This window comes from Peromyscus californicus, unplaced genomic scaffold (assembly GCF_007827085.1).
Source record: "Peromyscus californicus insignis strain IS unplaced genomic scaffold, ASM782708v3 Scaffold_6__1_contigs__length_162567912, whole genome shotgun sequence".
Taxonomy (NCBI): domain Eukaryota; kingdom Metazoa; phylum Chordata; class Mammalia; order Rodentia; family Cricetidae; genus Peromyscus; species Peromyscus californicus.
This window is the reverse complement of record NW_026294584.1, coordinates 2,345,157-2,372,219: the sequence shown is the minus strand read 5'-3', so window position 1 is coordinate 2,372,219 and position 27,063 is coordinate 2,345,157. Positions and strand designations below refer to the sequence as shown.

The 27,063-nt window shown below is 41.5% G+C and overlaps 1 protein-coding gene across 5 annotated transcripts in view; it reads right to left on the bottom strand.

Annotated features, from left to right (window-relative positions):
• Window positions 1-27,063, bottom strand: part of Reln (reelin) — a 460,226-nt gene that overhangs the window by 41,319 nt on the left and 391,844 nt on the right. For all 5 annotated transcript variants that reach the window (XM_052719248.1, XM_052719250.1, XM_052719251.1 and 2 more), the window contains exons 41-48: window positions 26,269-26,498; window positions 20,836-21,056; window positions 18,724-18,871; window positions 16,227-16,485; window positions 15,146-15,395; window positions 11,943-12,111; window positions 2,061-2,201; window positions 687-864 (exon numbers count right to left, since the gene is read on the bottom strand). In XM_052719248.1, coding sequence (XP_052575208.1) covers window positions 687-864; window positions 2,061-2,201; window positions 11,943-12,111; window positions 15,146-15,395; window positions 16,227-16,485; window positions 18,724-18,871; window positions 20,836-21,056; window positions 26,269-26,498 — 1,596 coding nt within the window. The remainder of the gene's footprint in view (window positions 1-686; window positions 865-2,060; window positions 2,202-11,942; window positions 12,112-15,145; window positions 15,396-16,226; window positions 16,486-18,723; window positions 18,872-20,835; window positions 21,057-26,268; window positions 26,499-27,063) is intronic.

Genomic DNA, 27,063 nt, shown 5'->3' with positions numbered 1-27,063 from the left:
AAAGTTGGATATAAATAATATATAAATATAATATAAACTCTATGATAGAGTACAGCAAAAAAAAGAGTTGAATGTGAATTGGTTATTTTTTTAAAATTAATTTGCCTATTAGTCATGATATTAGAGGAATTATACATTTAAAAAGTTAAAATTTGGCAGCAAAATAGAATGATAATAACTTTTTTCAAAGGAAAACTTTCCAACATTGCTTCTGCCACTCACAAAATAATATGCTATAAATGCAAATGTTTAGTAATTACCGACAAGCTACTCTCTTCTGGGGTGACTTATAAACAATTAGTTGTTAATACACTCAAGAAACTTTGAAGCTCATTTCCCAGGTTTTTGACTCTTTAATCTCAAACGTGCTGTGAACTCAAGAGTTTTCGGTTATGGCTTCATCCAGATGGAGCCCCCCCTCCCCAGCACACACACTGTATAGGTGCCCCTTTCTCAGCAGGGAAACCTATGCAAGTCCTTTAAAGATGTGTTCTTAAATCTTCCCTGTGCTGACAGCAACACAGGCTTTGGGTAGGTACATTCTGGAAATGCTCAGCACTGTTGAAACTTCAGATCCTGACTGGGCATTAAGGGCTACTGCATCTTGATTTGCCTGTTAAGCTTCGAAAGTGACTCAGGGACTCAGCGGAGAGAGAGGAGCTGAGCAAACTTGTGCGAACTCTTACCCCACTGAAATGCAGAGCCAGTCCCGAAGCCACAGCTCCACACACAGTGCTCAGTTTCCCACCATTCACAGTCAGCCAATTCTGGCTGGAGGGAGCGCGATTGAAGTTGTCTTTGAGCTGGATTGGGAGGGAGGTCTCAGGCTCATCACAATACAGGCCTCCCCACTGCTCATCACAGCTGGATGGAAAAAGAGAAAGGCAGAGTCAACATCAAACACAGCCCCTGTGAGAATTTGCACATTACTGAAGCCAACTTTTTCCTAGGCCAGGATGATGAAAGGTAGCTGCTCTTCACAGAGTCACAAAGCTTGCCAAAGATCACCTGCTTTCCTTAACAATGCCAGAGGCTAGAGACAGGCTGTGAATTAACCTCCTTCAGCCTTTCCAAAAGTAGTGAGTGACTAGTGGTGGCAGGTGGAAGAAAGAATCAACTTTAAACAACGTACTGACGTCCTATCTCATGTGAAACAGCATTGGATAGCCTATAGGACCGCAGCTGCCAAACCAAATTGCTGGGTGATAATAATATATGAAATTGGTCTTTAAACAGAAGCTTCCAGCCATTTAAGAACCAAGTGGCTGTGTGCTAAAAGCAGACGATGCTTCGGATAATCACCGCCATCCCTGAACAGAGTTCTCAGTTCTCTGTTCAGGACAGGACTGGAAGGCTGCCCAGGGCTCTTCAGAGTCATCCTGGATATGGGATACAATCATTAATCATGGGCTGGATTTCCTATGTATATGAAGATTAGCAGAGAAGAGCATATGAATTCTCTATGAGCTTCTCTACACTAACAATCAAACAGCACAATCTTAGAAAATGAAGCACAAAAGGCTGTAGTGCACACGTGTGTGTACATGCATACACATCCATCCAAATGCTTTAAAAGTAGATTCTCCCAAAGATGCGAAAGATCTAGGAGAGTGATAGAGTAGGCTCTGTCAAATATGCCCAATAACTGACCAGGTTTATATTTTATTATGCAAATGACATGAGAAATTTCAACTAAACCTCAGCAAATGCATGTCCTTACCTCTATCTGGACTTAATATAATTTTTGGTGAGAATATAATGAACTTCTAAAGTTTTCTATCATCTTTTTCAAGCTTCAAATATATCACAGAAACAGAAGAAAAAGTAACATAGTCAATTATAATTCAGCTCTCCCTTGACAATGTAGCTGTTGTTCAGGTGCTAATCACTAAGTAAGAATGTAGTTATAATAGCCATCAATTCCACCGTTAGCTCAATATTATATTTCAGGAAAACTCAAAAGCTAAGGTAACTTGGCAGTGATGAAAAACCCAGTTTTAGAAACTTTCTGGGTGGAATACAAATCAAGATATTTAGACAGCAGAAACATTCCAACTTACACACAGCTTCCCTGGATGCACCTCCCATGGCCACTGCACATGTCTAGACAGCCGTCCCCAATATAGACATTATCTATTGCCCATGTCTGCTGCTTGTCGAAAGGCGCTGGTTGGTGCCAGCGGAAACGAGTGGCTTGAGACCTTGGAAGAAGAAGAGATTTACAATGAAGAATGCAGTGAGAAAGAAAATGTATTCTAGTAAGCTTGAAGAGGCAACACAAAAGCACACATTCCCATTCCTGTTTGGAAAAGAACATTCATTGTTGCAATAGCCTATGCAAACCTCTAGTTAACAAAACTAAGCCAAACAAATAGGTTCAGCATGCATTTTTCCCCAGGGGTCTTTCTGGCTCTTGTAAAAGAAGACTACATCAGAGGCGAAATCCAATTCTAAAACTAGAAGACCCAAGGGAAGGATAAAGGTCTGCCTTTTGCATGGCAGCCATTGTACAGACACCAGGGCTTTTGTTGTGTTATTAAACTGGGAGAAAGATGCCTGTCCTCGAGCAGCTGTAACCTTCTGCCTTTAACTTTAGAACAGAATGTGGGCTGGGCTTCATGTTCTCCCCTGCTCTCTAGGGCAAGGTACATTTGTGCAATGGGCACATGCATCCCCCTCACTCAGCATCCCCGAGGAATTCTCCTAATAGAAGCCTTAGGGGATGGGATGAACATAAAACAGAGAGATCAATGGAACCCCAGGTAATTGCATGTAGAGAAGAGAGGGGGTAATAAGTAAGACTAGGCTTATTTTATGTTGATTAAAAAGTGAAATAAATAAAAGTAACCCAGACATTCTCGGTTCCAGAAGCAGAAATGTACTTCCTCCTTCACTTTTGGAGAGCATCTTGTTCAGCAACACAAACATACGTGTGTTCTGAGGCACTAGATGGCAGTAAAATCCAAACAATGCCCAGGGCTCATGCAAACGTTAAAGACTTGTGGAGGAAATAATTTGTGTTTTTTGAGTTATGCATGTTTTATGCTAAAAGACTTAATATTTTGATTGGAGAATATTTGTTTTTGGAAGGGAAAAAGATAAAATAACAGCAAGAGGCTTATACTTTCTAAGGGAAACACTTACATAAAGTTTAGTAAATAATCAAAAAAGAACAACAGAGTAGAACTAAGATTTTTCATCCTGGGAAACAGCTCAGTCCAACCTGTGTCCTGAGAATCTTGACACAAACTGATTTCTCCAGTTCTTGCTCTCCAGTTCCCACACCCTCATCAGACGCATCTCAACTCAGATCTTTCCTATCACTTCTTGTTGCACTGAAATTAAGCCCTTGGCCCACGGGGTTGGGCCTGAGTGGGGCCTCTCTTCCCTTCTCCTGGCCATCACCAGAAAGTATCACTCACCTCAGCTTCTAGAGCACACCAAAGCCATCCCCACCCTTCTGCATGCAAGTTTCCCCAGAGAGTTCTCTTTCTGCTTGGTCTCCCCCGATGGGTCCTCCAGGGTCTCACTGGAAGTGTTAGTCCTCACAGAGACATTTTCTTCCTGACCCTTTTAAAAATGGCATTCGTCTCATCTGACTCTCTGCAATCTGTTCTTTATGTGGTATTTAACACAATTTAGCACCATCATGCATGCATGTGAATATGTTTCAGGGAGACACAGTTCCTTCCTGGAACATTAACTCGTAAGGCAGCTCTTGGGGCAGATCCCTTTTGCTCACTACTGAGTAGTGTTCCATGGGACAGGGAGCTGATATTCAGGGGCCACTGTTTTCACAGGGAACAATGTTGTATTGGTGCTCACCCCCACCAATGTTGTGCAACTCAGTGGCTCTTTTAAATGACTGAATTCATTACTATTTCTGTTTCTATACAGCACCATCCTGTGACACAGTGGAGCATCACATTTTCATAGCTCATAACCACGCATTCTGATATGTAGCCAACATGCACCTATTTATTCTGTCTTTTGTTTTTGACTACAAGTTTTCTGAAAGGCAGGGGATATTGCTGTCTTTCCTCAGTGCTTATAGATAATAATAAGTAATACACTTTCCCTGTTCTCTTAATATCATAAACATGTTTCACTAAAGCCTTTGCCACCTTATATTTTAAAGCAGTTTCTTTTGTTAGATTACCCTCTTATTTATCATTTCATTGTCTGTGACACTTACAAATGGGATTTCATAAACATCTACTGAAAGAATATTAAGTCAATAGCAATAAAGATTTCTGGAAAAAGCAAATAAAAGCCAGCTTGCAGGGTGGATGGGGAGGAACCGGGGTTAGCTGTGGGGAGCAGCAGTTTGGTGACTGTGGGAGGAGAAGAGCTGAGAGGCAGCACAGGCTGCCTGGCGGGGTGGCTCTCTGATCACTGGTTTTGTTCAGTCACAGGCTGGACAGCCTCTCTCTGAACAGAAAGACTGAGTAGAGGATTTAAGAGCCAGACGAACTGCTGGAGGTGACAGCCTTTGTACAGACTTCGAACCCCACCTTTTCCAGTCTATGCCACTCTCTGGAGCTCTACAGAAAAGGAATCAGTGAAGACTGTACTAAAACTGGAGCTGGCCAACGGGTCTAAAGATAAGTAAGTGCTCTAATTTGTATTCTGGCACCATGAGTTCTATGTTCATGGTGAGCAAGTAAATGTTTAGACACAACAAAGAGGACAAATTTGACAATTTCTTAGACCCACTTTTGAAATGCAAGGGTTTTATATTGTTAGGAATAGCGATATCTAGTCATCACACACTCATAGGCAGAGGTGCCTGCATCATCATTATTATTTTGCAGGAAGAAGGAGTACTTTCATTAAAGGGAAGAAGTGCGATAACAGTTCAGAATGAGAATACTGGAGGTGAATTCAACCTCTAAGCCTTTCCAATAAAACAACTTATTCCCAGCCCTGCCTAGCTTCACTGTGAGAGGGGCCAAATCACTTAGGTCTACATGCTGACACTTTCCCATCTGTAAAGCTAAGAGAATGCTGCTTCCTGACTCACAAGGGTGTTGTGAAAATTAATTAGTTCATGTTTACCAAGACCTACGAGTGCTTTGGCACATCCCTTGGCAGGTGTCATTGCTTATCCTGAAGGTCCCTTAGAATGATGGCCTCTACCAGCTGCTGCTTCTTGGAGTTGGAGGAAAAATGGCCCCATAGCAAATTTCTTATTTTTACATACCCTTGAAATCTCTCCTTTTGGTTATTTTTTAAATTTATACCACTTTCTCCCCATCAACACATTGAAAGTGCTTCAAAAAATGTAGGTCAGTAACTGTCCACCGCTATACAGTTAACGTGTTCCTGAAGACAACAGTTTCTATATGTGCTCATTCCATGCATCCCCCCATGATGTGGCCACACCATTTAACGGGTGTCAGGACAGATTTCATCTTCTTAACTTCTGTAGGGTGACTCCATTCACTTAGGAAGACTTCCTGTCATCATCACGGTGAGAAGGACTGATCTGAAAGAAGCTGCGGCCAGTCACCTCAGCCTCTCCACACTTACTGATGTTACCTTTACTCTCAAAGAGACACACAAGGAACTCAGGCTAGCCCTCACTCTGCTCAAGGAGATGGCGAGACCCAGTGACCTCAGTCACACACCAATTCACTGACAAAGCAGTGCAAAGAGACAAGGATTGCTTGATTTATAATAAGTATTATTATATAGCACTTATCCAGCCTCTAGGAATATTTTGAATTTCTATCAAGTAATCTTTTAAAACTTTATCACAATTCATAAAAAATAGGTTAGCAAAAGGAGACTTTGTATGAACCACGCCACTAGGCTTTTCTTTCTCTTGACAGGAAACAGTGAACTTTGTTGTATCTAGGTCCAACCACTGCCTGTGTGACATGGGAAAAGCAAATGTACTCACTCTGTCCAGCCTGTCTACAACAAAAGGAAGAGAGCTAGAAGCTAAGGAGGCTTAGGAGATATTTCAACCAAGTATCCTGAGTTGTACACCGACTTGCAAAAACTTCATGACATACTTTGTGAGATAAGGAAATCTGAGAAATGAGTATTGAAGTTCTAAACAAGAAATTGCCATCTTTAGCTGTGGTCTAAAATGTTCTTCTCTTCCAGTAATGTGCACTGAAATATCCATAATCGAAATGCTATGATGTCTAGAATTTACTTCAAAATAGCAGGGCATTAGGAGGCAGTGGGGCTACTCAATGTGGGTAGTACATTCAAACTAATAAGTACATGGGGTCTAGTACATGATTCTCTTTAACTTTGTATATTTGCCTTTTAAATAAATAAAAATGTAAGCCAACAGGAAATTTTTTTATTTCAGAATTAGAAATAAAAAGGAATGGTTCTTATCTTTTAGCAAAATAACTTTTAAAATCAATTGTGCTAAAAAAATCACAGAAAGCAATAATAAAAATTATAATATTCTGAATAAACCCACTGAGAGCCTCAATATTAGTCCAAAAACTGGACTAATCACCAAATACAAGAGATTTTCTATAGTTTAAACATATCTTCTCTGGGGGGATGGTTTATATTTAGCTGGGAAAGCAATCTTGACGATTCACATATATGTATGGCACTGGTCAAATATCAAGTTCTCCAATGAAAACTTGGCAATAAGTTAGCACTGCATATGGCTCAAAGGCAACTGTGTCTCTGCTATAGAATAAATGGACATAGGTTTAACCTATTAACATGAATGCCAATATAGCAACATATTCCATATGAGGGAGTCAGTGGTACTACGGCCTATACAAAAATTACTGTTTTGTGAACCCCAAACACCAACAAACAGTTGGTAGAAGCAAAGCAGCAACGCTCATAAATGCTCATCAAATGATAGGAGATGATGGCATTCAAGACTGGTAAGTATTTCTCCGGCTAGTTTTAACATTTTGAATGCTGTTCAGTTATATGAATGCTTGCAAATGAAGCCTCTCAAAACACACCGTTGTCCTGGAACAACAGCAGACAGAAATAAGGAGTATCCAGGCAGCTGGAAGGGATCTCTTTAACAAAACAAACTCACGACTCTCTTGGATATTTGAAGAACACAGTAAATGTTACTTACTGGTTGGGTCTGTTTTCTTTACTCAGAGTTGTATGTGGGGATGTCCTAGAAAAGCAGCCTTCCCTTCTAAAGCTGCTTCACTTCCGTCCTCGTCACCACCTTCCTGTCCTTCCACACACTTGCCTTTCTTGCACTTCTCGCTTTTCCTTTTAACTTCCTACAGATTTTTAACCGCTTCCCCTCTGTGCCTGAAGCACCCGGCTTCCAATGTGTTGCAGTTAATCTTTAAGGAGGATGATGCCAGCTGGGTCACTGATTGGGGCCACTAGGAGTGGGTCATTTTCAACTTGACTTAAAATAGCCAAGTCTCACCTGAACCTACTGTGGCCATTCCCTTTCGCCCTTTCTCTGTGGATTTGAGTTACCTGCCCTTCCAGTGACTCAGCTGGTTCTCAGCTGACATCTCAAGAACCCATGCCACCTGAACTACCTGCTATTTTTAAGTCTGGTTAGTAATGAAGAGGAAGGCAGATTCAGATCGGGGGTAGGAAATTGATTTTTGACATCATCCTATCTTTCCTCCAGTCTTTCTCAATAACTCATAGCATCATTCTACTCAATTTTCCTAGCACCATAACTACAGGCAATTGATAAAGGTACAGTGATACAGTGGTTAAATCCACTCTTGGGCCAGACAACTATTTTCAGTAGCTCTAAAACTATTCTTTCGAAGACACTAAAAATTGAAAAAAAAAAAAAACCCTAAAATTTTTGGACACCTTTTTCTTCTTTTCTGTGGCCAAGTCCCTGATCTTTCCTGCATGGCAATCACGTCTGCTTGGCTTGCAGATGGCACACAGCTCTGACTCATGCATCTTCTTGCTTCCTTTGTGAGCCGTGCCCACTCATCTGTTCTCTGTGGAGAGCGGACGCAGTTACATCACCATCACTAGATTTCCAGCTTCCAAGCTGGGAGTCTTCTCTCACATGCGATGAAGATGTTGGTGAGTGTGTTTTGACCGTTTCTTTGAAATCTCCTGCACTAAGGGCTTCACTCCTGTCTCTCAACTGCAGCCCGGATTTGTCTTCACAGCACGTTTGCCACCTGCTTTGAGTCAGTTTTGCAAATTTTTCTTAGATGAATGTTCCAAGCTCAGAACATCCCATAATTCATTTTCCAAGTCTTTAATGTATTCAAGCGTATACATAATATATTATAGCAGTATGTGTGTATATTCATGTAGGTGTGTGTGTGTGTGTGTGTGTGTGTGTGTGTGTGTGTGAGTGTGTGTGCATGAGTGTGTGTGTGTGTGTGTGTGTGTGTGTGTGTGTGTGTGTGTGTGTATGGGTGTATGTGTGAGGGCCACAGAACAATTTGGTGCCATTCCTTAGGAGTTCTCAAGCTTGTTTTTGAGACAGGGTCTCTCCTCAGCCTGGAGCTTGCTAAGCTGGCTAGGGCGACTGTCCAGTGAACCCAGAAGTCCAAATCTGCTCATCTCACTCCAGTGCTGAGATTCCAATTCTGTGCCACCGTGCCTGGCTTCTCTTCCTCAGTTCTGAGGCTCAAACTCAGGTCCTCATGACTGCACAGCAGGAAACTTTGCCAGCTGAATTATCTCCACAGCCCCATTTTCCTGAGTTTTATTCTCTTGCCTTGCTTCAACACTTTTTGTAAGTAAACCCAACTCCACTAGTCACCCCCCCCCCACGTTTTTCCTACTTAAACAGTAACTCTTAAGGCTCAGGCCCAAGTGTCCCTGTCTTTTTCACCTGGATCCCCGGGTTTAGAATGCTCTCCCCTTACTCACTGAATTCTTCAAAGCCAGGGCCCATCTCTACACAAACCCTCTCTAACTCTCACTTTCAACACAATCTCCTAGTTTTCAACATCTGTAGCATTTTAGACTGTTCCAGCAAAGCTTTAAGTTACAGATAGCATGAATAATTTTCACTTCTTCCACCAGGTTACATCTCTATAGGAAGAGAGGTTAAGAAAGTGTTGTACCATTACTCTGGTAATGCTTTTTCATTCATTTTGATTTTATGGATGGTTTACCACTAATTTTATCACTGCATATGGCAAAGAATGAAGGCAAAAATGATGCCGGGTTCTTTCTTAGGTTTTAACACAGCAATGCCTGCAGCAGAGGATGATATAGCTTGTGTTTAGTCTCAGTATTCCTTGTCAGGAGGAAGCATCTGCGCCCATTTGACACTGTCTGTCCGAGAGCAGGAGTATCTTCAACGCTGCCCTTTCCCTCAATGTACAATGTCCTCTTCATCATCAGGCTCACCCATGTGCCGTCTGCATTCCTCTCGAAACTGTCCCCAGAACACTTGAACCATCCTACTACTCTCCGTCTGCCCCTCCCAGGCTCTCACCTCCCTAATTGGTTCTCCAGTTAGAATAAGCTTTTCTGAATCCAAGTCTCACCGTGCCTCCTTATTCCTGCACACTTTAATGGATGAAGCATTCCTATAAGAAAGCCCCATACTTAATACACCCTGCTCTTCATGTCTCACTTTCCTCCCTTCTCCCTGTCTGAACACACACATACCAACTTCCAGCTACGCCAGGGCATTCTCCTTGCCTGGAGCATTCTTGCCCTTTCTCCTTACCCAGTTCACCTTCAGATCTTGTCTAAGTTATTCCTTTCTCAAGAGAGTATTCTCTGTGTTCCTGACCAAGTCCTATTTCCCTGTGACAGCCCATCTTACAACACTATCTTCCAGTATTCCATCATATCACAACTGGATTCTATAGTTAGTTCTGAGTTCGGGTTATCTCTGGTGACTGCCTCTGTCTTCTACTGAACTGAAAACTCTTTGAGGTACGTACTTAAAAACATTTTTTCAAAAATACGACTGAATGGATGAACAGTTGCTATTGGTGACCACTGGCTATTTCAGCATGTTTGATGACAATTTGTGGGCGATCATTTTCCATTTATTCCCATTACCAGCAATACTTAGATCCTCCTTATAGCCATATCATAAGATAATAGAAAAGTTTCAGTTTTGTTGTGGTCATGGCCAGTGCTAACCCTTACTTAGCATGTGTCTGTAAACTGTCAATACCATCTTGTTTATAGCAAAGAGCTACAAGCTTAGGTCTTGCAGATCGCATAGACACTTCACTACATCCCCAGACTCTTAGGCAGTCAGTTAGTTTAACTTCTTGTCTATCTGTGTGCCTGCCTACCTGCTTACCTACCTAGCTACCCGCCTATCTGTGCTGGAGATCAAACCAAGGGACCCATGTATGGTAAACACAGGTGTTCTACCACCAAGTCAGTTTAATTTAAAACAAGGAAAAGTACATTTAAAAAGTCACAGGGCTGAGAGTGGAGGCGGGAGAGAGATTTGAATGTGTTTGGGGCAGTACTCTGAGACATTCATGTGTTTCTTTGGCATATGGCAAAGCATGCAAAGAAGTGGTCTAGCTTGGGCTTCATCTACACACATTCTTCCTGAATTACTCAGAGGGTGTGTTGTCACCTTTAAGACCACTGTACACCAATGAGCCCTGAGGGTAATATAGGAAACAAACTGTGCATTTTCAATATGGTAACAGGGGGAAATAGATGATTATCCGATTTTTCATGTATCATTTGAAAGGGTCAAAATTCTTGTGAGTACGTGCAAGAGACAATTAAAAGACAGATTAAAATATGAGGAATAATTACTTTTCTTCAGTAGACATCTCAAGGGTATAATGACTAGCTGAAGTAAATCTTATAATGTCACTTATTTGCAAAATGCTGCCAAGTAGCTGGGTAATAATTCATAGAATTCATAAAGACTTAAAAGACAGATGCCTTAATGGAGTTTTTTTCCTGTTACTTATTAAGATCACCTTAATAATTCATGTACAGCAATACCTTTAATGAGCAACAAAATCTCACGTATCTCATTTAAGCGTGGCAGCAGTCTCACAGTTACTATAGTCCCCTGCCTCTCAGCCAGCAATTGTAAAGCAGCCGTAGGCTGTTAGAGGCAGAGCCACTCCATTTATGATAATCCCAGGAAAAGTTATGTCCAGGATGAATGGTTGCATTTTATGGTCATTTGCCAGGAGGATTTATTCATTCTTCATTTGTAGGGGGCTGACAGGGCAATAATGAGCTGAACTATAACTCTCGTTCCACGCTGTGCTGGTTGCTTTTGTCCTCTGTCAACGGCAGCAGGTGACCAGTTTTCCCCAGAGGGAACAGGAGTGCCAATCACAATCGTAAAGCTTTCCTACGCTTAGCACCCACCTTAGATGGTGAAGGAATCATAGAACACTATTCCCCTGGGAAAAGTCAACCCTCCACTTTCCTCACACCAGAGTATAAGGGCACACATAATTCAGATTCCTCGCTAGCATTTACCAGGCACTTTTCTCAAACCAAGTAATTTCCCACTGGTGCAGTGGTTGAAGTAGTTTGCTTTTCATAGAAGACATTTCTGCAGGTGATAAATTCCAAAGTAATAACCAAAATAAAATTTGAAAAGCAGAGGCTAATGGTAGGACATATTTATTTGCTATTTCCATTTATAGGAAATCAGTAACCACTGTATTAACAGTGGTTTAAATGGCAGATTCCATTTAAATCTATTTTGCATCCAATGGTCTTATTTTAAATGGCTGGTTCTTGGCATCTCTAAATTAATTTGGAGAAGCTGTTGTGTTGCAGCCAGTGCTTTTTTGTATAAGCCATTATTCAAAAAAAATTATTAGCATTAAAAGTCAGGAAAAGCCTGGATTTAAGGAAAACAACAACATCATCATAAAAACTCACTTCCACTTTTCTTAAGTTAGCCTTAATTTATATTCAAATAAGTAACAAATTCTCATGCATCTCATTTAAACTTTGTCGGGCTAAAACCTGACATACCCAAGCTGATCACTTTGGAGTGATACATGCAGAAGCGGCAATACCTGGTATAAGGAGGGAGGGGCAGAGTGATTCTGGTCCATTTGTTGAAAGTATCTGACACCAGGATCCGCTGTAGGTGATAGCGGCTGCACTCAACATTGGTGGGCAGGCAGTCCCTCATCAGCGGGTGCCACGACAGCCCAAGATCCACCGAGTACTCTAGTTCGATAGCTGAAACAGGAAGTAGTGTTCTCAATGTAAGCACATGTCTGCACACCAACCATGGGAACTTACGGTGAATACAGTAGGTTTTAAATGTAATGAAATAGTTCGACCTTCCCCTGTGTTCATGATTCCGACTTCGAAATAATTGCCAGTTTGGTTTTCTCTCTCTACATTACATACTAAGGCTGCAACTATACCTACCAGGTTCATGTCTCAAAACTGATTTTACTCATTCAGCCAGTGCTTGCTGATTCTGGCACTGCCTTGGATACTGAATACATTGTGAAGAACAATCTAGACAGGTCCTCCTTACAGGTCCAAGAACTCCTATCACCAGAACCAAGAAAACCACACCACTTCCTCCCATAAACAAACAAATGTTATTGATCACTAAATTTCATCAGGGATGATATTTTGACACTAGTTCTCTGGGTTTAAAATTTAGACATCATTTCCAAAAGTTGACTTCTCTCTCTTGTGTTCCCTGTGTTGAGCCTATTCCCTCGTCCTGGAAGCTGTTGCTTTTTGGTTGTTTTCATTGTCTCATATTGCCTCCTTCCTTTCTACTTCTCTTCATACCACACTGCACTCATCACTGTCCTCCCCCACACCCCCATAGGAGATCACTGCTATACAATATTTACTAGGATTCCTTTCTACTTACTTCACAGAGTTAATCTCCCCTAAAATACATCACAATTCCTGTGATCATTAGCTTTCATTGCCAACATGATGAGCTAGAATCACCTGGTAAAAAGTCTCAATGAGAAACTGTCTGCAATAGGTTGGCTTGTGGGGATTGTCTTAAAATGGTTGATAGAGGAAGGGCCAGACAACTGTGGGCAGTGCCACTCCCTAGGCTGGACAACTGTGGACAGTACCACTCCCTAGACAGGACAACTGTGGGCAGTACCACTCCCTAGACAGGACAACTGTGGGCAGTACCACTCCCTAGGCTGGACAACTGTGGACAGTACCACTCCCTAGACAGGACAACTGTGGGCAGTACCACTCCCTAGACAGGACAACTGTGGACAGTACCACTCCCTAGGCTGGACAACTGTGGGCAGTGCCACTCCCTAGACAGGACAACTGTGGACAGTACCACTCCCTAGACAGGATAACTGTGGGCAGTACCACTTCCTAGACAGGACAACTGTGGGCAGTACCACTCCCTAGACAGGACAACTGTGGACAGTACCACTCCCTAGGCTGGACAACTGTGGGCAGTGCCACTCCCTAGACAGGACAACTGTGGGCAGTACCACTCCCTAGGCAGGGTCTTGAACTGTACGAGAGTGGTGAACAGCACTGATCAAGCAAACATCAAATGAGCACCTATGCGTTCGTTTCTCTATGCTCTGGACTACAGTTGTGATGTGGCTATTTGATGTTCCTGTCTTGTCTTCCCACAATGATGGGCTGTAACCTGGGACTCCTTTCTCCCCTCAGCTGACTTTTGTTGGGGTGTGCTATCGCAGCAGCAGAGCCGAAATGAAGAGGATGCCCTCTGTACTTGTTGTCTTTGGCTGTGTCAAGCACAAGTTTCTGAACCTGCTCTCTAAGGTCCTCCAGAATTTGTGGCTACCTCTACTTCGTCACTTTGTTCTCTCATTTCCTTCCTCACTGCACCTCTCCCAGGAGGCCGGGTGCACATGTGGCGGAGGCAAACTCAACCGGCTGATGTGGGCCAGATCCCGTCCTGGTGCTGCCTTAGCTTCCTGTGTTATCTTTATTGGCTCCTTCAGTTACTGGAGGGTTGGGACTCTGGAATATCAGCTATATTTCTGCTTGTAGGGCCAGTATGCTTTGTTCTCCCACAGCTTTCCTGTGGTCCAGGAGCTTTCTTTACTGCTTCTCTACATAAGCTAACGTTTAGCTGACCCAGTTTGAGATGGCTTCTCCAATCTATCTACCACTGAACCCAGCCCAGCCACAAAGGTCCAGTGGAAGGGACAGCCACTCATCACGTCTCCCTGCCCTGAGTTTGCATTACATCTTACCAGTGTCATCCCATGGAGCACTCCCCTTCAGTCATCCACACAGAATGCACCCACTGGATGCAGAGTATGCACCTTTTGCTTGTCCATCTTTGTTTTCACAAGTTCCACCCCCCACTAGTGTTAACTATGTTTGAAGAACAAAGAGTACTTCTGGGATTCTTCCTAAGTTCAAAACCATAAGAATGTGGAAATCTGGTTACACAGAAACTTGAAAGAAACCAAGCTCCTCAAATTTCCACTCCCTCAGATCTAAGAAAGAACAAGGGCTCACGTCTTCTTAGAAGCATCCCGTAAGGTAGCATGGGTCTGTGGTTCCTCAGTAAGCCCAGGGGTCTGCAAATTCAGGTGAAGGGTCCAAATCGTACAATGATGGCAGTTGGTGGTCTCCTGAGTGCTCAGATGGAAGGCATGTGCTACCATGCACAGTTTATACAGTGCTGGGGAGGGAACTCAGGGCTTCATGGATGCTAGGCAAGCAGTCTTCCAACTAAGCTACAGCCCCAGGTAGAAAATAAGTTTCTAAAGCACAATCTATACACAATGTTTTCAAAAACATACTCTATTTACAACATCATGTTGTCCAGAAAAATGAAAGTTTCAAGAATACCCCAAGAACTTAAAATGTTCTATGATCATTTGTGTTCTTAACACTATCACTTGGGTACTTAACTGTGTGTATATTCGTGTGTGTGTGTGTGTAAGCTGGAGGTTGACACTGTTTTCCTTAATTACTTCTCCAACTTACTGTTTGAGATGGGGACTGTCACTGAGCCTGGAGTTCACTGATTAATCAAACTGGCTGGCTAGTGAGCTCCTGTGACCTGCCTGTCTTTGCTCTCCTCCCCAGTGTAGAATTACAGGAATATACAACCATGCTTGGCCCTTTATGTGGGTGCTGGGAAGCTGACCTCAGATCCCCAGGCTTGCTTAGAAAGCACGTTACTGAGACATCTTCTTAACCCCGTGACAGAGGTTCTGAATAGTACCCACAGTCACAGGTACTCAGGCTTCTGTCCCTCTGGATGTGGAATACTTACCATAGCAAGAGTCTGTGACTGAGCAGGAAGCAGCAAAATCTAGCTGTAGGAATGAGTCTTCGTTCACAGCAATGTCTGTGGTGACCACATAGCGGGTGCTGGCCTTTTCAATGAAGACCAGGGCGTCGCCTGTGGAGCCGCACACAGGCATCTTGGTGCCTCCTGGATGAAGCAGCCACTTTCTGATGTCCAGAGTTGAGAAATCGTCTTCTAGGACTGTATTACCAGAGATATTCCCTCCAATAAGAATCTGAAATGCATTTTTAAAACACCCCAGATTTTGGTTTTAATGTACAGCAGAGTTCAGTTGATTTGTTTGTTTTGCTCTGTCAGCCGCCTCGGCACTGGTGCTGTATGACTAGCAACGTGTCGCGGCCTTTCAGAATGCTCTTGTTTCTGTGCTCTGCTTGCCCATCTGGCAAGGAGCTGCAGAAAACAAATCAAAGGACTGACAAAACCATTCACAGCCATTCGTGGGCCAAACTGTGCCTTTGGAAAGCACATGTCCCCAAGCTGGGAGAGCCAAGCTTGGCTTGCCTGTGGTTATTTTCCATGTAAAACTTCTATTTAAGGACACTCGTGCCCGGAGGCATTTCAGTTGCAATTCCTTGCATGAGCGCTACTGTTTATGAACAGGTTCTCTGAATTCTGTTTGATATGCTGTATTATGTATGAAGATCCTTTACAGCAGTCCAAAAAGATGTTGGGGGAGGTTTATTTATTTATTTCCATCAAAGGCCCGAGGAGAGGATTTGAGCACAACTGCATGTGGCACCAATGCTAATTTGCATGCTTCCCTTTTCAGAGAATTATAACCTTGTATCACGCTTGATAAAGTCCCCTTACCCATATGGCATCGTCCTCTCTGAGCATGACCTAGGCCTTCTGTTGTGCTGTTTATTTTTATAGGCACAGGCCATTGGGGGATAGAGAGTGAAAGGAAAGCTAAACACCATATCTAATCTAGCTATGTGCCCTTGGGCAAGTCATTCAACTGTCTGGGCTTCCACCAGCATGGAGTTGGACTAACACACTTTCTAAGGTCATAAAAGTTAAAGAAGATAATTCTGAAGAGACTGACCTGGTCGATCACCCAGGGGCTATAGAAGTGTCCATTTTCAGATGGCTGCCACCAGCGGAGGCGTGTAGAACCAGAACGGGCTTTCAGGGGCATTTCCAGGGCAATGTACCTGCCCACATTGCTGGAGTTGCTGAAAAGGAACTCTTGAAGAAGACTCCAGGAGAGGCCACCATTGAGAGAATACTGCAGAAGCACTGGCTGGCTCCTGGGGTCTGGAACACCTTTACCACATCCCAGTCTCACAAAGAACTGCACAAATCTGACACCAGAAGACTTTACTGTAGACTTGGACTTCAAAGAGAAATCTGCATCACTAACAAAAGGCAAGCACCCAGAGCAGTAGAGGGCAATGGATGGCTTTAATAAACATGATAACTTAATGAGTGTCCAAAGCAATCACTTTGAAGCTTAATTTTTCCTTTCTAATGTGAATGGGAGTTAATTAAATGTGAAGTGTGAAAAATGGCTACTCTGGCTCATATCTGTATCTTGAATCTCTTTTCCAAGGAGCCCAAGGAAAGTGAGTTGAGTGTCATTGCATCCCTTGGCTACTTTATAAGATGTTGGGAGAGATCCAAAGGCTGTTCAAGTCTGAGGGTGTATTGTTGTCTAGTGAAGACAACTGGATTTCAGTCATCAGTATTTGAAACTAGAAGAATATACAGAATACAGATACCACGTTACCAGCAAAGTCACCCGTTCTCATGTTTACTGGTAGCTTTGCAGATCTTCTGTCACTGGTTTAATACATTTAAATTCAGCAGTGGTAGCTCCTCTTTCAAGAGACTGGGCCACTTTTGGAAGAGCTGTGTTAAGCCTGGGCCTCTTTCTGTCTTTTGTGCCAAGGGAAAGGGAAGCATGAGTGTGGGTTGTTGGTGGCGGTGGGCTGTGCCAGACTCTGACTGTTGCTGGGTCTGGGTATGGATGATACTGGCCACTGAGAACCGTGGCAGGCAGCCAGTGGCAGCTTTCCTAGCTGGCAGGGAGGTGGACAGAGTGGCAGCAAGCAGCTGGGGTGCCAATGAAAACTGGTTCACATGTTATCTTTGGCAGGCAAGCTGCTGGTGCCTGGTCTGGCCACTATCCTAACTGGTAAAGCAGAATAAATTTCATGTCAAATTCAACACATATACTCGATAATAGAACAGGACTGATAGTAAACACGATCAGTATCATACACAGAGCCATTCATTCCTCACAATTCTACCAACTTCTATTTATTTATGTCATGGCTTGAAAACACTGAGATCTTACACTGAACATTTTAAGGTCAATATATGCAAATCCCACACAGCATGCAACTGGATGAGCTATATAACGCAGCCTTTAACATCTGATTGATGAAAACATGCATCACTAGTGCCCAGTATGTTTGCATGAATCAGAACAGTATTTACTGAGGAAAAACGAGGTATATTATCTACTTGTATTAGAAAGATGTTTATATTAATTTAGTGATAGAAACACCAAATTACTACTTAGAAATTATATCAGAATTACTTATTTAGAAAAACTTAACTTCTAAATTAGAGGACTTGGATACTATTGAAGAATCTGACATAAAGAATATCAAATTAAACTATGTGCATTAGAATGGGATAGAATAAAATTTTGTTTTTAATAACTATAAGATTATTTTAGATGGAATTGTATTTTCTGTGAATTATATTATTTATAAGCAATAATTGAGAGTCAAGAGAAGGAGGGAATGTTAGGACTGATTTTTAAAGTACCATGAAGGAGGGAATGTTAGGACTTATTTTTAAAGTACCATAAAGTGTTTTAAAATGTTTTAAAAATAAACACAATTTCCTGTTCTTTTAAAAATAGGTCAGGGTTGCATTTTACACACGTTAATCTGTATCTTATATTTTGCTGTTAAGGTTTTGGCTCATCAAATGATCAAGGGATATACATTGTGACAGGGCATAATCCTCTGAGCCAGTTTAAAATGTGTTTTCCTGAGTGACTATGCTCAATTTAGAAAATGACTTCTTACAGTGCTAGTGAAGCATTGGGCTTATGCATACTAAGACTGCACTTCAAATATGCTCAACTAAATTTGCTAATGGAGATAAAATTAATCATGAATAACTTGAGGATGTATCGCTTTTCAACTGAGCTTCTTATTAAGATGGTATAATAAATGTACATATTTTCTCCAGGTTCAGGAGCTGGTGAAAAAAGGAGTCAGTAGAAGATGGATAAAGAAGATGCAATATTATTTTCTTGAAGTTAGAGTAAATTAAAAATTGTCATTTTCTAGCCTCAAGATTATACAGTAACAGATACTATGGTTTTTGGGGTTTTTTTAAAGCTGTGTTTTACATCTGATGTAGGTATTGAACAAATGTCTGTTTTGAACTAGAAATTATGTGAACTGTGTCTTCTGGAGGCTTTGAGCAGAGAAGAAGTCTAACACCAGCATGGAAGGCATTGTCCTGGAGAGCTCCCTGTTTCTGCTTGGATTGTGTCCACAGCTGTACAATACAGTTACCTAGCATGTGATAAATCCAGGTCCCGAGTCACCAGCATGCGCAAGCCATCTTCGTTGAAAAAGAGGTTGTTCCCACTGGAAAGTATCCCACACTTCCGAGAAGGCTTCCCACCACTCATTAACAAGAATCTATCGGATTCCAGTTGACCTGAGAAAGTGGAAAATGTGCTTTACCTGTGACCATAAGTGTAGTTGCATTATATTTTCAAAGAAACATGACCAATGTGCTGTGTAGTTTTAAAATGCAAAGCCATAAACATTGAAGTCCATTTTGGGATAAAAGGATTCTTTATAATGTGAACTTCTTCAAAGTTTTTGGCTTGACTAATATACAGGTTCACATGTCAGAGGAGGGTCTTTTCCCAAGTATCTGTGGTTTACCCAGGTAAGCTTCTCCAAGAGAAGGAGAACTGGTTAGTCAGGAGCTGAAGGAGGCCAGGAGAGAGCCTGGTGGATGCGCGCCCACCCCCAGTGTCCTCACTGTGCCCTTCTAATGGGAGGGCAGCCTCAGGGAGGAATAACTCAGTAGCTTTAGAAAATGGACTTTTTTTTTAATCAATGAAATTTAAATATAATTTAATAGTTGCTGTTGAATATCTTTCAAAGCCAGTTCTCAAATCTACTGAGATATGGACCTTAGTTTGTTTTTTGGTAAAATACACAAAACATGTTTACCGTATTAACGGCAATTAAAAGCGAATAATCCAATGGCATGTAGTATATTCCTGATGTAAAACTTTCACTAGTAACTACTTTAAGGTTTTCATCTCCCAAGAAGAAGCATGTGTCGGTAAGTCAGTCACTTCCTTCTCTCCTGCATCCCTGGCACCACTAGTCTACCTCCAAGGATTGGCTTACTTGGGATGTTTCACATAAACAGCATAAACAATGGATGGGTTTTTTGTCTTTTTAAAAATTTATTGTTTTATTTCCAAGGTTCATCTACATTGTAGCATATATCAATCGTTCAAATGTTTTATGGCAGTGTAATGTCTCAGCATATGTTTTAACCTAAATCTAGTTTTAAAATATATTATAAAACCATGAATATATTAAAAGTCTTATAGAAATTGGAAGAAAACAGTCTTTTGGTCTGACTATATTGTTCAACCACCATATGAAGATGTTTAATCCAACTTTTGATAATAGTGCATCTACAATTTAGATGCTCCCCCCAATCATTAGTTTATAATATACATTTTTCTCTGTTGTAACATTATCATCACATGTAGTGATGTCAAATTCTGCATATAAAATGAAGGTGTGAAAAAGGAGGAGAGGCTGCCTGAAGAGCTGATGGCACTCGATTTCTGAAAAATTGTTTCTTATATCCAAGCTTATCCTTTAGAAATGTTTCCTCAACTGCCATTTGTCAGAAATTAGATGTAGTGTAGAAAGTGGCCCAAATATGGTAGTTGTGACAGGGTGCACAGGACCTGAATGTGCCAGCAAACCGAGTTCCAGAATGAAGAAGGGAGCTGGGCATGAACGCCCACCCTAGCCAAGGGGCTCCTGGCAGTTGTCAACTGTTGAGAGAGGAAGAAGCAGGTTTCTCTAAGAGTGTAGCCCCTGGTAAGACCTCTCCCCGGGGGAAAGCCCCACATCCAAGAAAGTTTGGGCAGTAGAAACTTGGAAACAAGAAGGACTCAAAGCTGGGTGGGAAGGGATATAGAAGGAGCTGGAGGAGGGAGGGTGAATATGATCAAAATACACTGTATGAAACTCTCAAAGAGCTAATAAATTATATTTTAAAAGTTAAATATAATTAATTAAGGAAACTTGTTTGATTTTTCTTATAGATTCTCATGTGTATAACTTATTCCATCATTAGTCTCAGGATATTAATGATCCAACCTATACACTGAAAATAAAATAAACTTTATAAAAAGTGGTGAAAATAACCTTTAATTTATCAATTAAAGTCTTATTCTCCCTCATTCACCACTGTTTGAAAGTGTAACCCTATAAAATTAAAAAAGAAATGGACTTTTGTGTATTTGCAGTCATAACAATAACTATTAGAATATCCACGAGTGGTTAATTCACCATCACAGATTGTGCTTACATGTAAATTCTTCCAAAAACGACACAGAATTTATGAGAGAAGCTTACCTTCAAAATCATCTTTGAGAAAATCAGGGTTTTTGGTGCTTATTTTACAGGTGGGACCAGAGTAGCCTGGGTCACAGATGCACCTGGTTCCATTGATGCAGCTCCCATGTCCACTGCACATGTCTTCACACTGGGGACCAATGTAGACATTATCGATGGCCCACGTGACTGGCTGCGAGCCAGCAGGATAAAAGCCCTGGTACCATCGGAAACGCACAGATCTGGAAAACAAGGTACAAAGGTCTCCAAGTTATTCAACAGAACAATACATCTTTAGCACATTTGGTCCATAAACAATGGGAAATTACTACGTATGTATTAACTCAAGAGGAAGAAAACATGATTAAAGAAAACAGAAGAAAATGAGATTCACCATTTCAGGAAAATACCATTCTTCTTTTGACAGTAGGGTCACTGTTTCTCTAGAATCTTCTGAATTTCACCAGTTAGTGAACAGACGACCTGCTCTTCCTACCCTTCCAACTCTTGGTGAAGACTTCTCTCTACTATCAACACTTTGCATAACTAATCTCCTAAAAACCTGATGTAAAACCCATGAAACATAAAACCAACCACGAGCCACTTAAAATGTAGAATTCTGTGACATTTATACACCAACAATGCTGTCTACCTTTATCTAGTTCCAAGGCATTAAGAAGAAACGCCAGCAGCCCTTCCCCATGTATTCTTCCCGGCAACTGCCGACCCCCTTTCTGTCTCTGTGGATTTACCCATTCTGAGTATGCCACAGAAATGAAACCATGCAACATATGGTTTGTGTTCAGCTATATTCATTCAGCATTAATGTTTTCAAGGTCCATTCACTTCTAGCAAGTGCCAGACTTGCCTTCCTGTTAATGCTCCATCCCGGGGATTTACGGGGCTTTACCAGTTTTCCTTCTTCCTTGGTTTGATTGTTACAACCTTTTGGCTATTGAGAACAGGGCTGCTGTGAACATATGGAGTAGGGCATTTGTTTAAGTACCTATTTTCAGTTCTGGGCAGGATGGTGGTGGAATTGCTGGGTCTTAGGGTACATGGTCAGGCTTTTCCACAATTGCGACGGCATTTCCATTATTACAGTACTACAGCTGGAATTACTTAAAACACACCAGTTTCCTTGGTTAGCATCGAGCTCATAGCAGCTAATCCTTTACTACACCCTTTCATGGTGCCCAGTATAGTGTTACTGAGACAGTAGTTGTTCAGCAAATTTTAAGAGAAAAATGTAAGAAAATCAGATTTATTTTTGGTTTGCTGGTTCTTATGGCCCCCCTTTTCCGTTTTTGTTTTTGTTTTAAATAAAAAAAGTAAGCAAATATGCCTGGTTTTCTCAGCACCTGAAAGATGCAGACAGAAGGACTCCCATGAGTTTGAGGCCAGCCTGGATATACAGAGAGTTCTGGGCCAGCATTGATCCTGTTTTTAAAAAACACGAAAACCCCCAAACTAACTTAATCAACCAGTCAACCAATCACTGCCCCGCCCCCACTCCCCAAATCATCACCATCACCAAAATTAGCAAGTGAATTATTTCATCATGTTACTGATGATAATCATGTCACTGGAAATCATCTATATATTTGACTGGAAGTCCAGAAATAGCATATTTTTAAAAACATGTATAAAACTCAGTTCAAAGAAGATGGGATTGTTTTAGAGAGAATAGGCATTAAACAGGTCATGGGCATTTATTTTTTGTGCCCCATAAATTTATCCATCTTCTAGTTATCACACTAGTTTTTAACTTGAGGAACAAATCAGAAGTGAACACTAGGGTTGGGAATGGATGAGGAAAAGGAAGTGTGTTAGCTTCTGCAGTGTAGCAGAGAATAAGGCAGATGGAGTCAAGTCCTCACATAGGTTCATTGTTTTATCAAGAACCCAAAACTGGCCCTGAAATGCCAGTACATAATTAAACCACATTCTCCTATGCTTGTCAAAGTTTAGTCTTGGCAAAAGCACTCCTTACCTTTTGAACTGTCAGACTGCTGAGCTGAGGGAAATGGTTGGAGTTTTCCTTTAATGAAAGCCTACATGGATTTTTTTTAAACTTATTTATTCAAATGTCCTGAATACAGATGAACCACCTTGGTTGGGCATTTATTAGTGTTCACCCACCTTGGCACAGAAACTGCAAACGCTATGACAAATGAGCTAAAGAGCCTAGTTCTGCTGTGGTTCCCTTCGGCTGAAATCTTACTCTGAAAAATTCTCACTGCCATCCTCCTTGTAAATGTCGGCCTGCTCTCAAGCGGGGAACCTGTTCAAAGTCTGTTTTTTAAAATAGACACTTAGAATTTCGAGCACATCGCACTGTCTCCATCAGTAGGGACTTGGGTTGACTCATTATGAAACTGCATAAAGCAGAAACAGCGAGGGCATTTTCAAGACAAAGAGACTCTAGAGTGGAAGGACACGGCAGTGATGTGAAGAGAATTAGGTGGAATTCAACACTTACATTCTGGATGCCAACAGTATGTAGGGGCTGTTGATTTGAGAGTAGGGACATGGACAGAGTTGGAGGGAGGGGACATAGGAGGGGCTGGAGGGAGGAGAAGGAAGGGGCAAGTGATACAAATATATTTTAATTAAAATGTAAAAATTTGTAAACATGACACTGAAAACAAAGCAGTATATATTTAATTGTGTATGTGTGTGACCACGTGTGTATCAGTGTCCATTAAGTCACAGAAAATGGTAATTTTCACACACATACACACAGATACACACATGCACACACACACATGCACACACACTTTGCAGCTAGCATTTGTGGTATTATTATATCCCATGTTGAATACAACCAAGGAATGGTTCACTGAGTTGCAGAAAATGTCACGTTTGCCCTCTAGCAATTCATGCTTGTGTGGGTTTTAAGAACAGGACCAATTCTTTTCTTGAGACAAGGATGAGGCAGTCTTACGAAGACAAATTCTTCCCTCCACAGATATGGTTAAAAATAGTTTGGGTTGAGACAATTCTGAGTATGGGCATGACTCCTAACCAGTTTAATTCCTTTTTGTAGAAATAAAATGACATGAATATATAAACACACCAGTCTCAGTTTTTTGTATTATGAAGGTCTTTTTTAAAAAATGGATTTCCTCCAGTGGGTGAAATAGAGTTGTCTGTATTTCCCTTGCTCACATTTCCAAGATAGGCTGCTATGCTTTACATGTGAGCCTGGCCCAGAGGATGCCACCTCAGTGAGGTATGGCCCTACAGCTTGGGCTTCTTGATGTGGGCAGCTCTGCTCTGCCTTCCATGCACAGGCTTACTTCAAATACTTCAGGTAAGATTATTTGTGTGTGGAAACTTGCTGAATGTCTTAAGTGGCACACCACAATTATGGCCACAACCTATCCTTGGGTCCTTTCTTAACTAGGAAGTCAGAGAAGAGCAAAAGTCCACCGAAGAAGAGGCTGGGCACTTCTCAGCATCCACGTGATGGAGGTGAGGGACTACTTTGGTCAAAAGTGTCTGTTTCACTCTGCTTCAATGGCTATAACAATATAACATGAATCCGGCAGCTTATAAATGATGATATTTATTTTTTAAATCACTGTAGAAGCTGAAGTCCAAGGCCAAGGAGCTAGCTAAGGGCCTGCTAAGGATTTGCTTTACAGCCCACACTTGGTGCCCTCTAGCTGAGTTGTGTCTTGACATGGTACAAGAGGCAAAGGGGTTTTCTGGGGCCACCCTTTTGAGAGCTGTAATCCCACTTATGGCCTAATGACCTCCCCTAGGCAACACTTCCTAATAATATGACCTTAAGGGCTGGGATTTCACCATGTGAATTTTGGGGTGACACCACACTCAGACCATAAGAGAGCCCACATGGTTGATCCCCAGGCATTCCTAAGCCCAGTCTGTCCAGGAGTGCTCTCTGAACTTTTGGCCTAAGTGAGTGTTCAGATGTTCTTTTTAGGAAATTTGGAATCAAGAGTTCCAGGGAACAAGTCCATGATCTACTTGATGTTGATGGCAAGATAATAAAAACAAGCATCACAAAATCTCTGGTGTCTTTTCAATAAATTCTTCCATGTTCTAAGAGAAAAATTACTGATTTCAGACAGATCTTTCTTGCGTTTTGCTGAGACACTGTCCCCTGTCTGTCTCTTCTATGAGCAGCTCCGTTAATCAATGGAGCTCAGCACCAACCTGGGTGATGGTCTAAATGTCTGTGAGCTCCAGAGATTCTCCTTGCCCCCTCTGACTTTCACCCCAGAGTCTAGAGGCCATTCTGTTTAGTGATGCTTGCATGTGAAGATAACACTGGGTGTTTAGAAGTATACTGCTTTCATGCTGTAACAAGTGACATAGTCAACAACAGAAAGTATTTAAGCTCTAAATTATGAAAACCACTTTAGTGAAGTAATGAGGGGTAGGTGGATTATGCTCCAAGATGATGCCAACTTTTGAAAATGCACTTTAACTCTTTTGGAAGAGTACCAAGTATTAGTTTTGCTTATAGACAGAAGAGGTCTAATTATGCCTAGTTGCACACAAGGATTAAATATCTATTTCCATCTCAAAAGTATGATAGTAGTACTTTCTTCTTTTTGACATACATTGAAAGAATGAGTATTATTCTAAAACAGGCATTCCCAACCTGTGGGTCATGCCCCCTTTGGGTGGAAAGGATGAAACAATACTTTCACAGGGGTGGCCTAAGACCATTGGAAAACCACAGATATTTGCACTATAACTCATAACTCACAGAAATGTCAATGTTAAGAAGTAGCAATGAAATAGTTTTCTGGTTGGGGGTCACCACAACATGAGGAACTATATTAAAGGGTCACAGCATTAGGAAGGTTGAGAACCACTGTTCTAAAAGACAAGAAATACATTCATAGGCTGGCTGCTTTGCTCTCTCTGTTCCCTTCCTTATGTTAATAAGGTTTATTTCTTAAAACCATCACCTTTATTTCCTCTCTCTGAGAGTTGAAGTCCTTTATCTCCAAAAGCTTTTCAACAGAAGAGACAGTATAATGTTACAAGAATGCTGAGAGAGGTTGAAAAAGTAAAAATGCCCAAGGAGAAAAGTGCTGATGCCTTTTAAGAGACACCAGGGATTGGCTGTGGGTTTCCATATGCCTATAGGGATGTGTATGAATGCACTGAATTTTTACTGCATTTATAGTGTGAGGTGAGAGCCGTGGGGAGAGGGTCAAGATAATGAGAAAAATGTATTATCTTGCTTCCTTTTGATTTGTTAAAGATGCCTGGGAAATGGATCTCAAGCTATGTGATCCACAGCACACCTTTCAGTCTATCCTCAAACTATGCATGAGTAGTTACACTATCCGTTTTCCTGCTTTAAATGTCTATTGATTTGTTTCAAGTGAGAGCTGAAAAGAAATACAAAGTGGAACTTTCTTCCTGATGGCAGCAGGTGAATGACAACTAGAAATGTCAGACCCTCACCCGCAAAGATGCAGCTTCCCGAAGTGCACGACCTCCCTCCTCCAGCCCTGGGTGGTCCCTGCGTAGTAGGTGCTGCTAGGGTGGTGCTCCGTGGAGCACAAGGAGCTGACATGGCTGCTGCTGTGGTAGCAGAGGGGTAGCAGCAGGTGCCAGGTGGCTCCGAAGTCCCTTGAAAACTCCAGTCTGACTGGATCAGCAGATGAGCTATCCGTGGAGCATCCAACATTGATCTTGGGAGGGAAGAAAAAGTGACACAGATTACCTCAGAGCAACAAGCCTTGACAAAAAGGGATACAGATTACCTCAGAGCAACAAGCCCTGACAAAAAGGGACACAGATTACCTCAGAGCAACAAGACCTGACAGCAGCCATCTTTCCTGGAGCCCCTTTAACCCTGGGAAGTGTCTTACTGAAATATGTAACTCTGGAAGATCTATTTTGAACAAGTAATATTATATATTATCTTTAAATTACATTTTCTTCATAAGGAGCCTAGAAAGGTCCCATAAAAATCATTTCTCTCATGTTATAAGAAATAGAAAATGGACAAGGGAAAGGCTGAGCTAACTCCAAATTTTACCTTTGGCTCATTTTTTTAAAAATCACCATCAAGTCAAGAAAATAATAATGAAAACAGTGTTTCTTTCTGAACTATTAGCTTCCTTATCAGTTTACTAGGCAGTAACCTTCTATTTTCTTTCTTATGACACCTTATAAATAATTCCAAAAGTTTTGAATTTCAACACGCATTCAATACAAAAACAAAATAGAATACAATCATTGCTATTTTTTTGT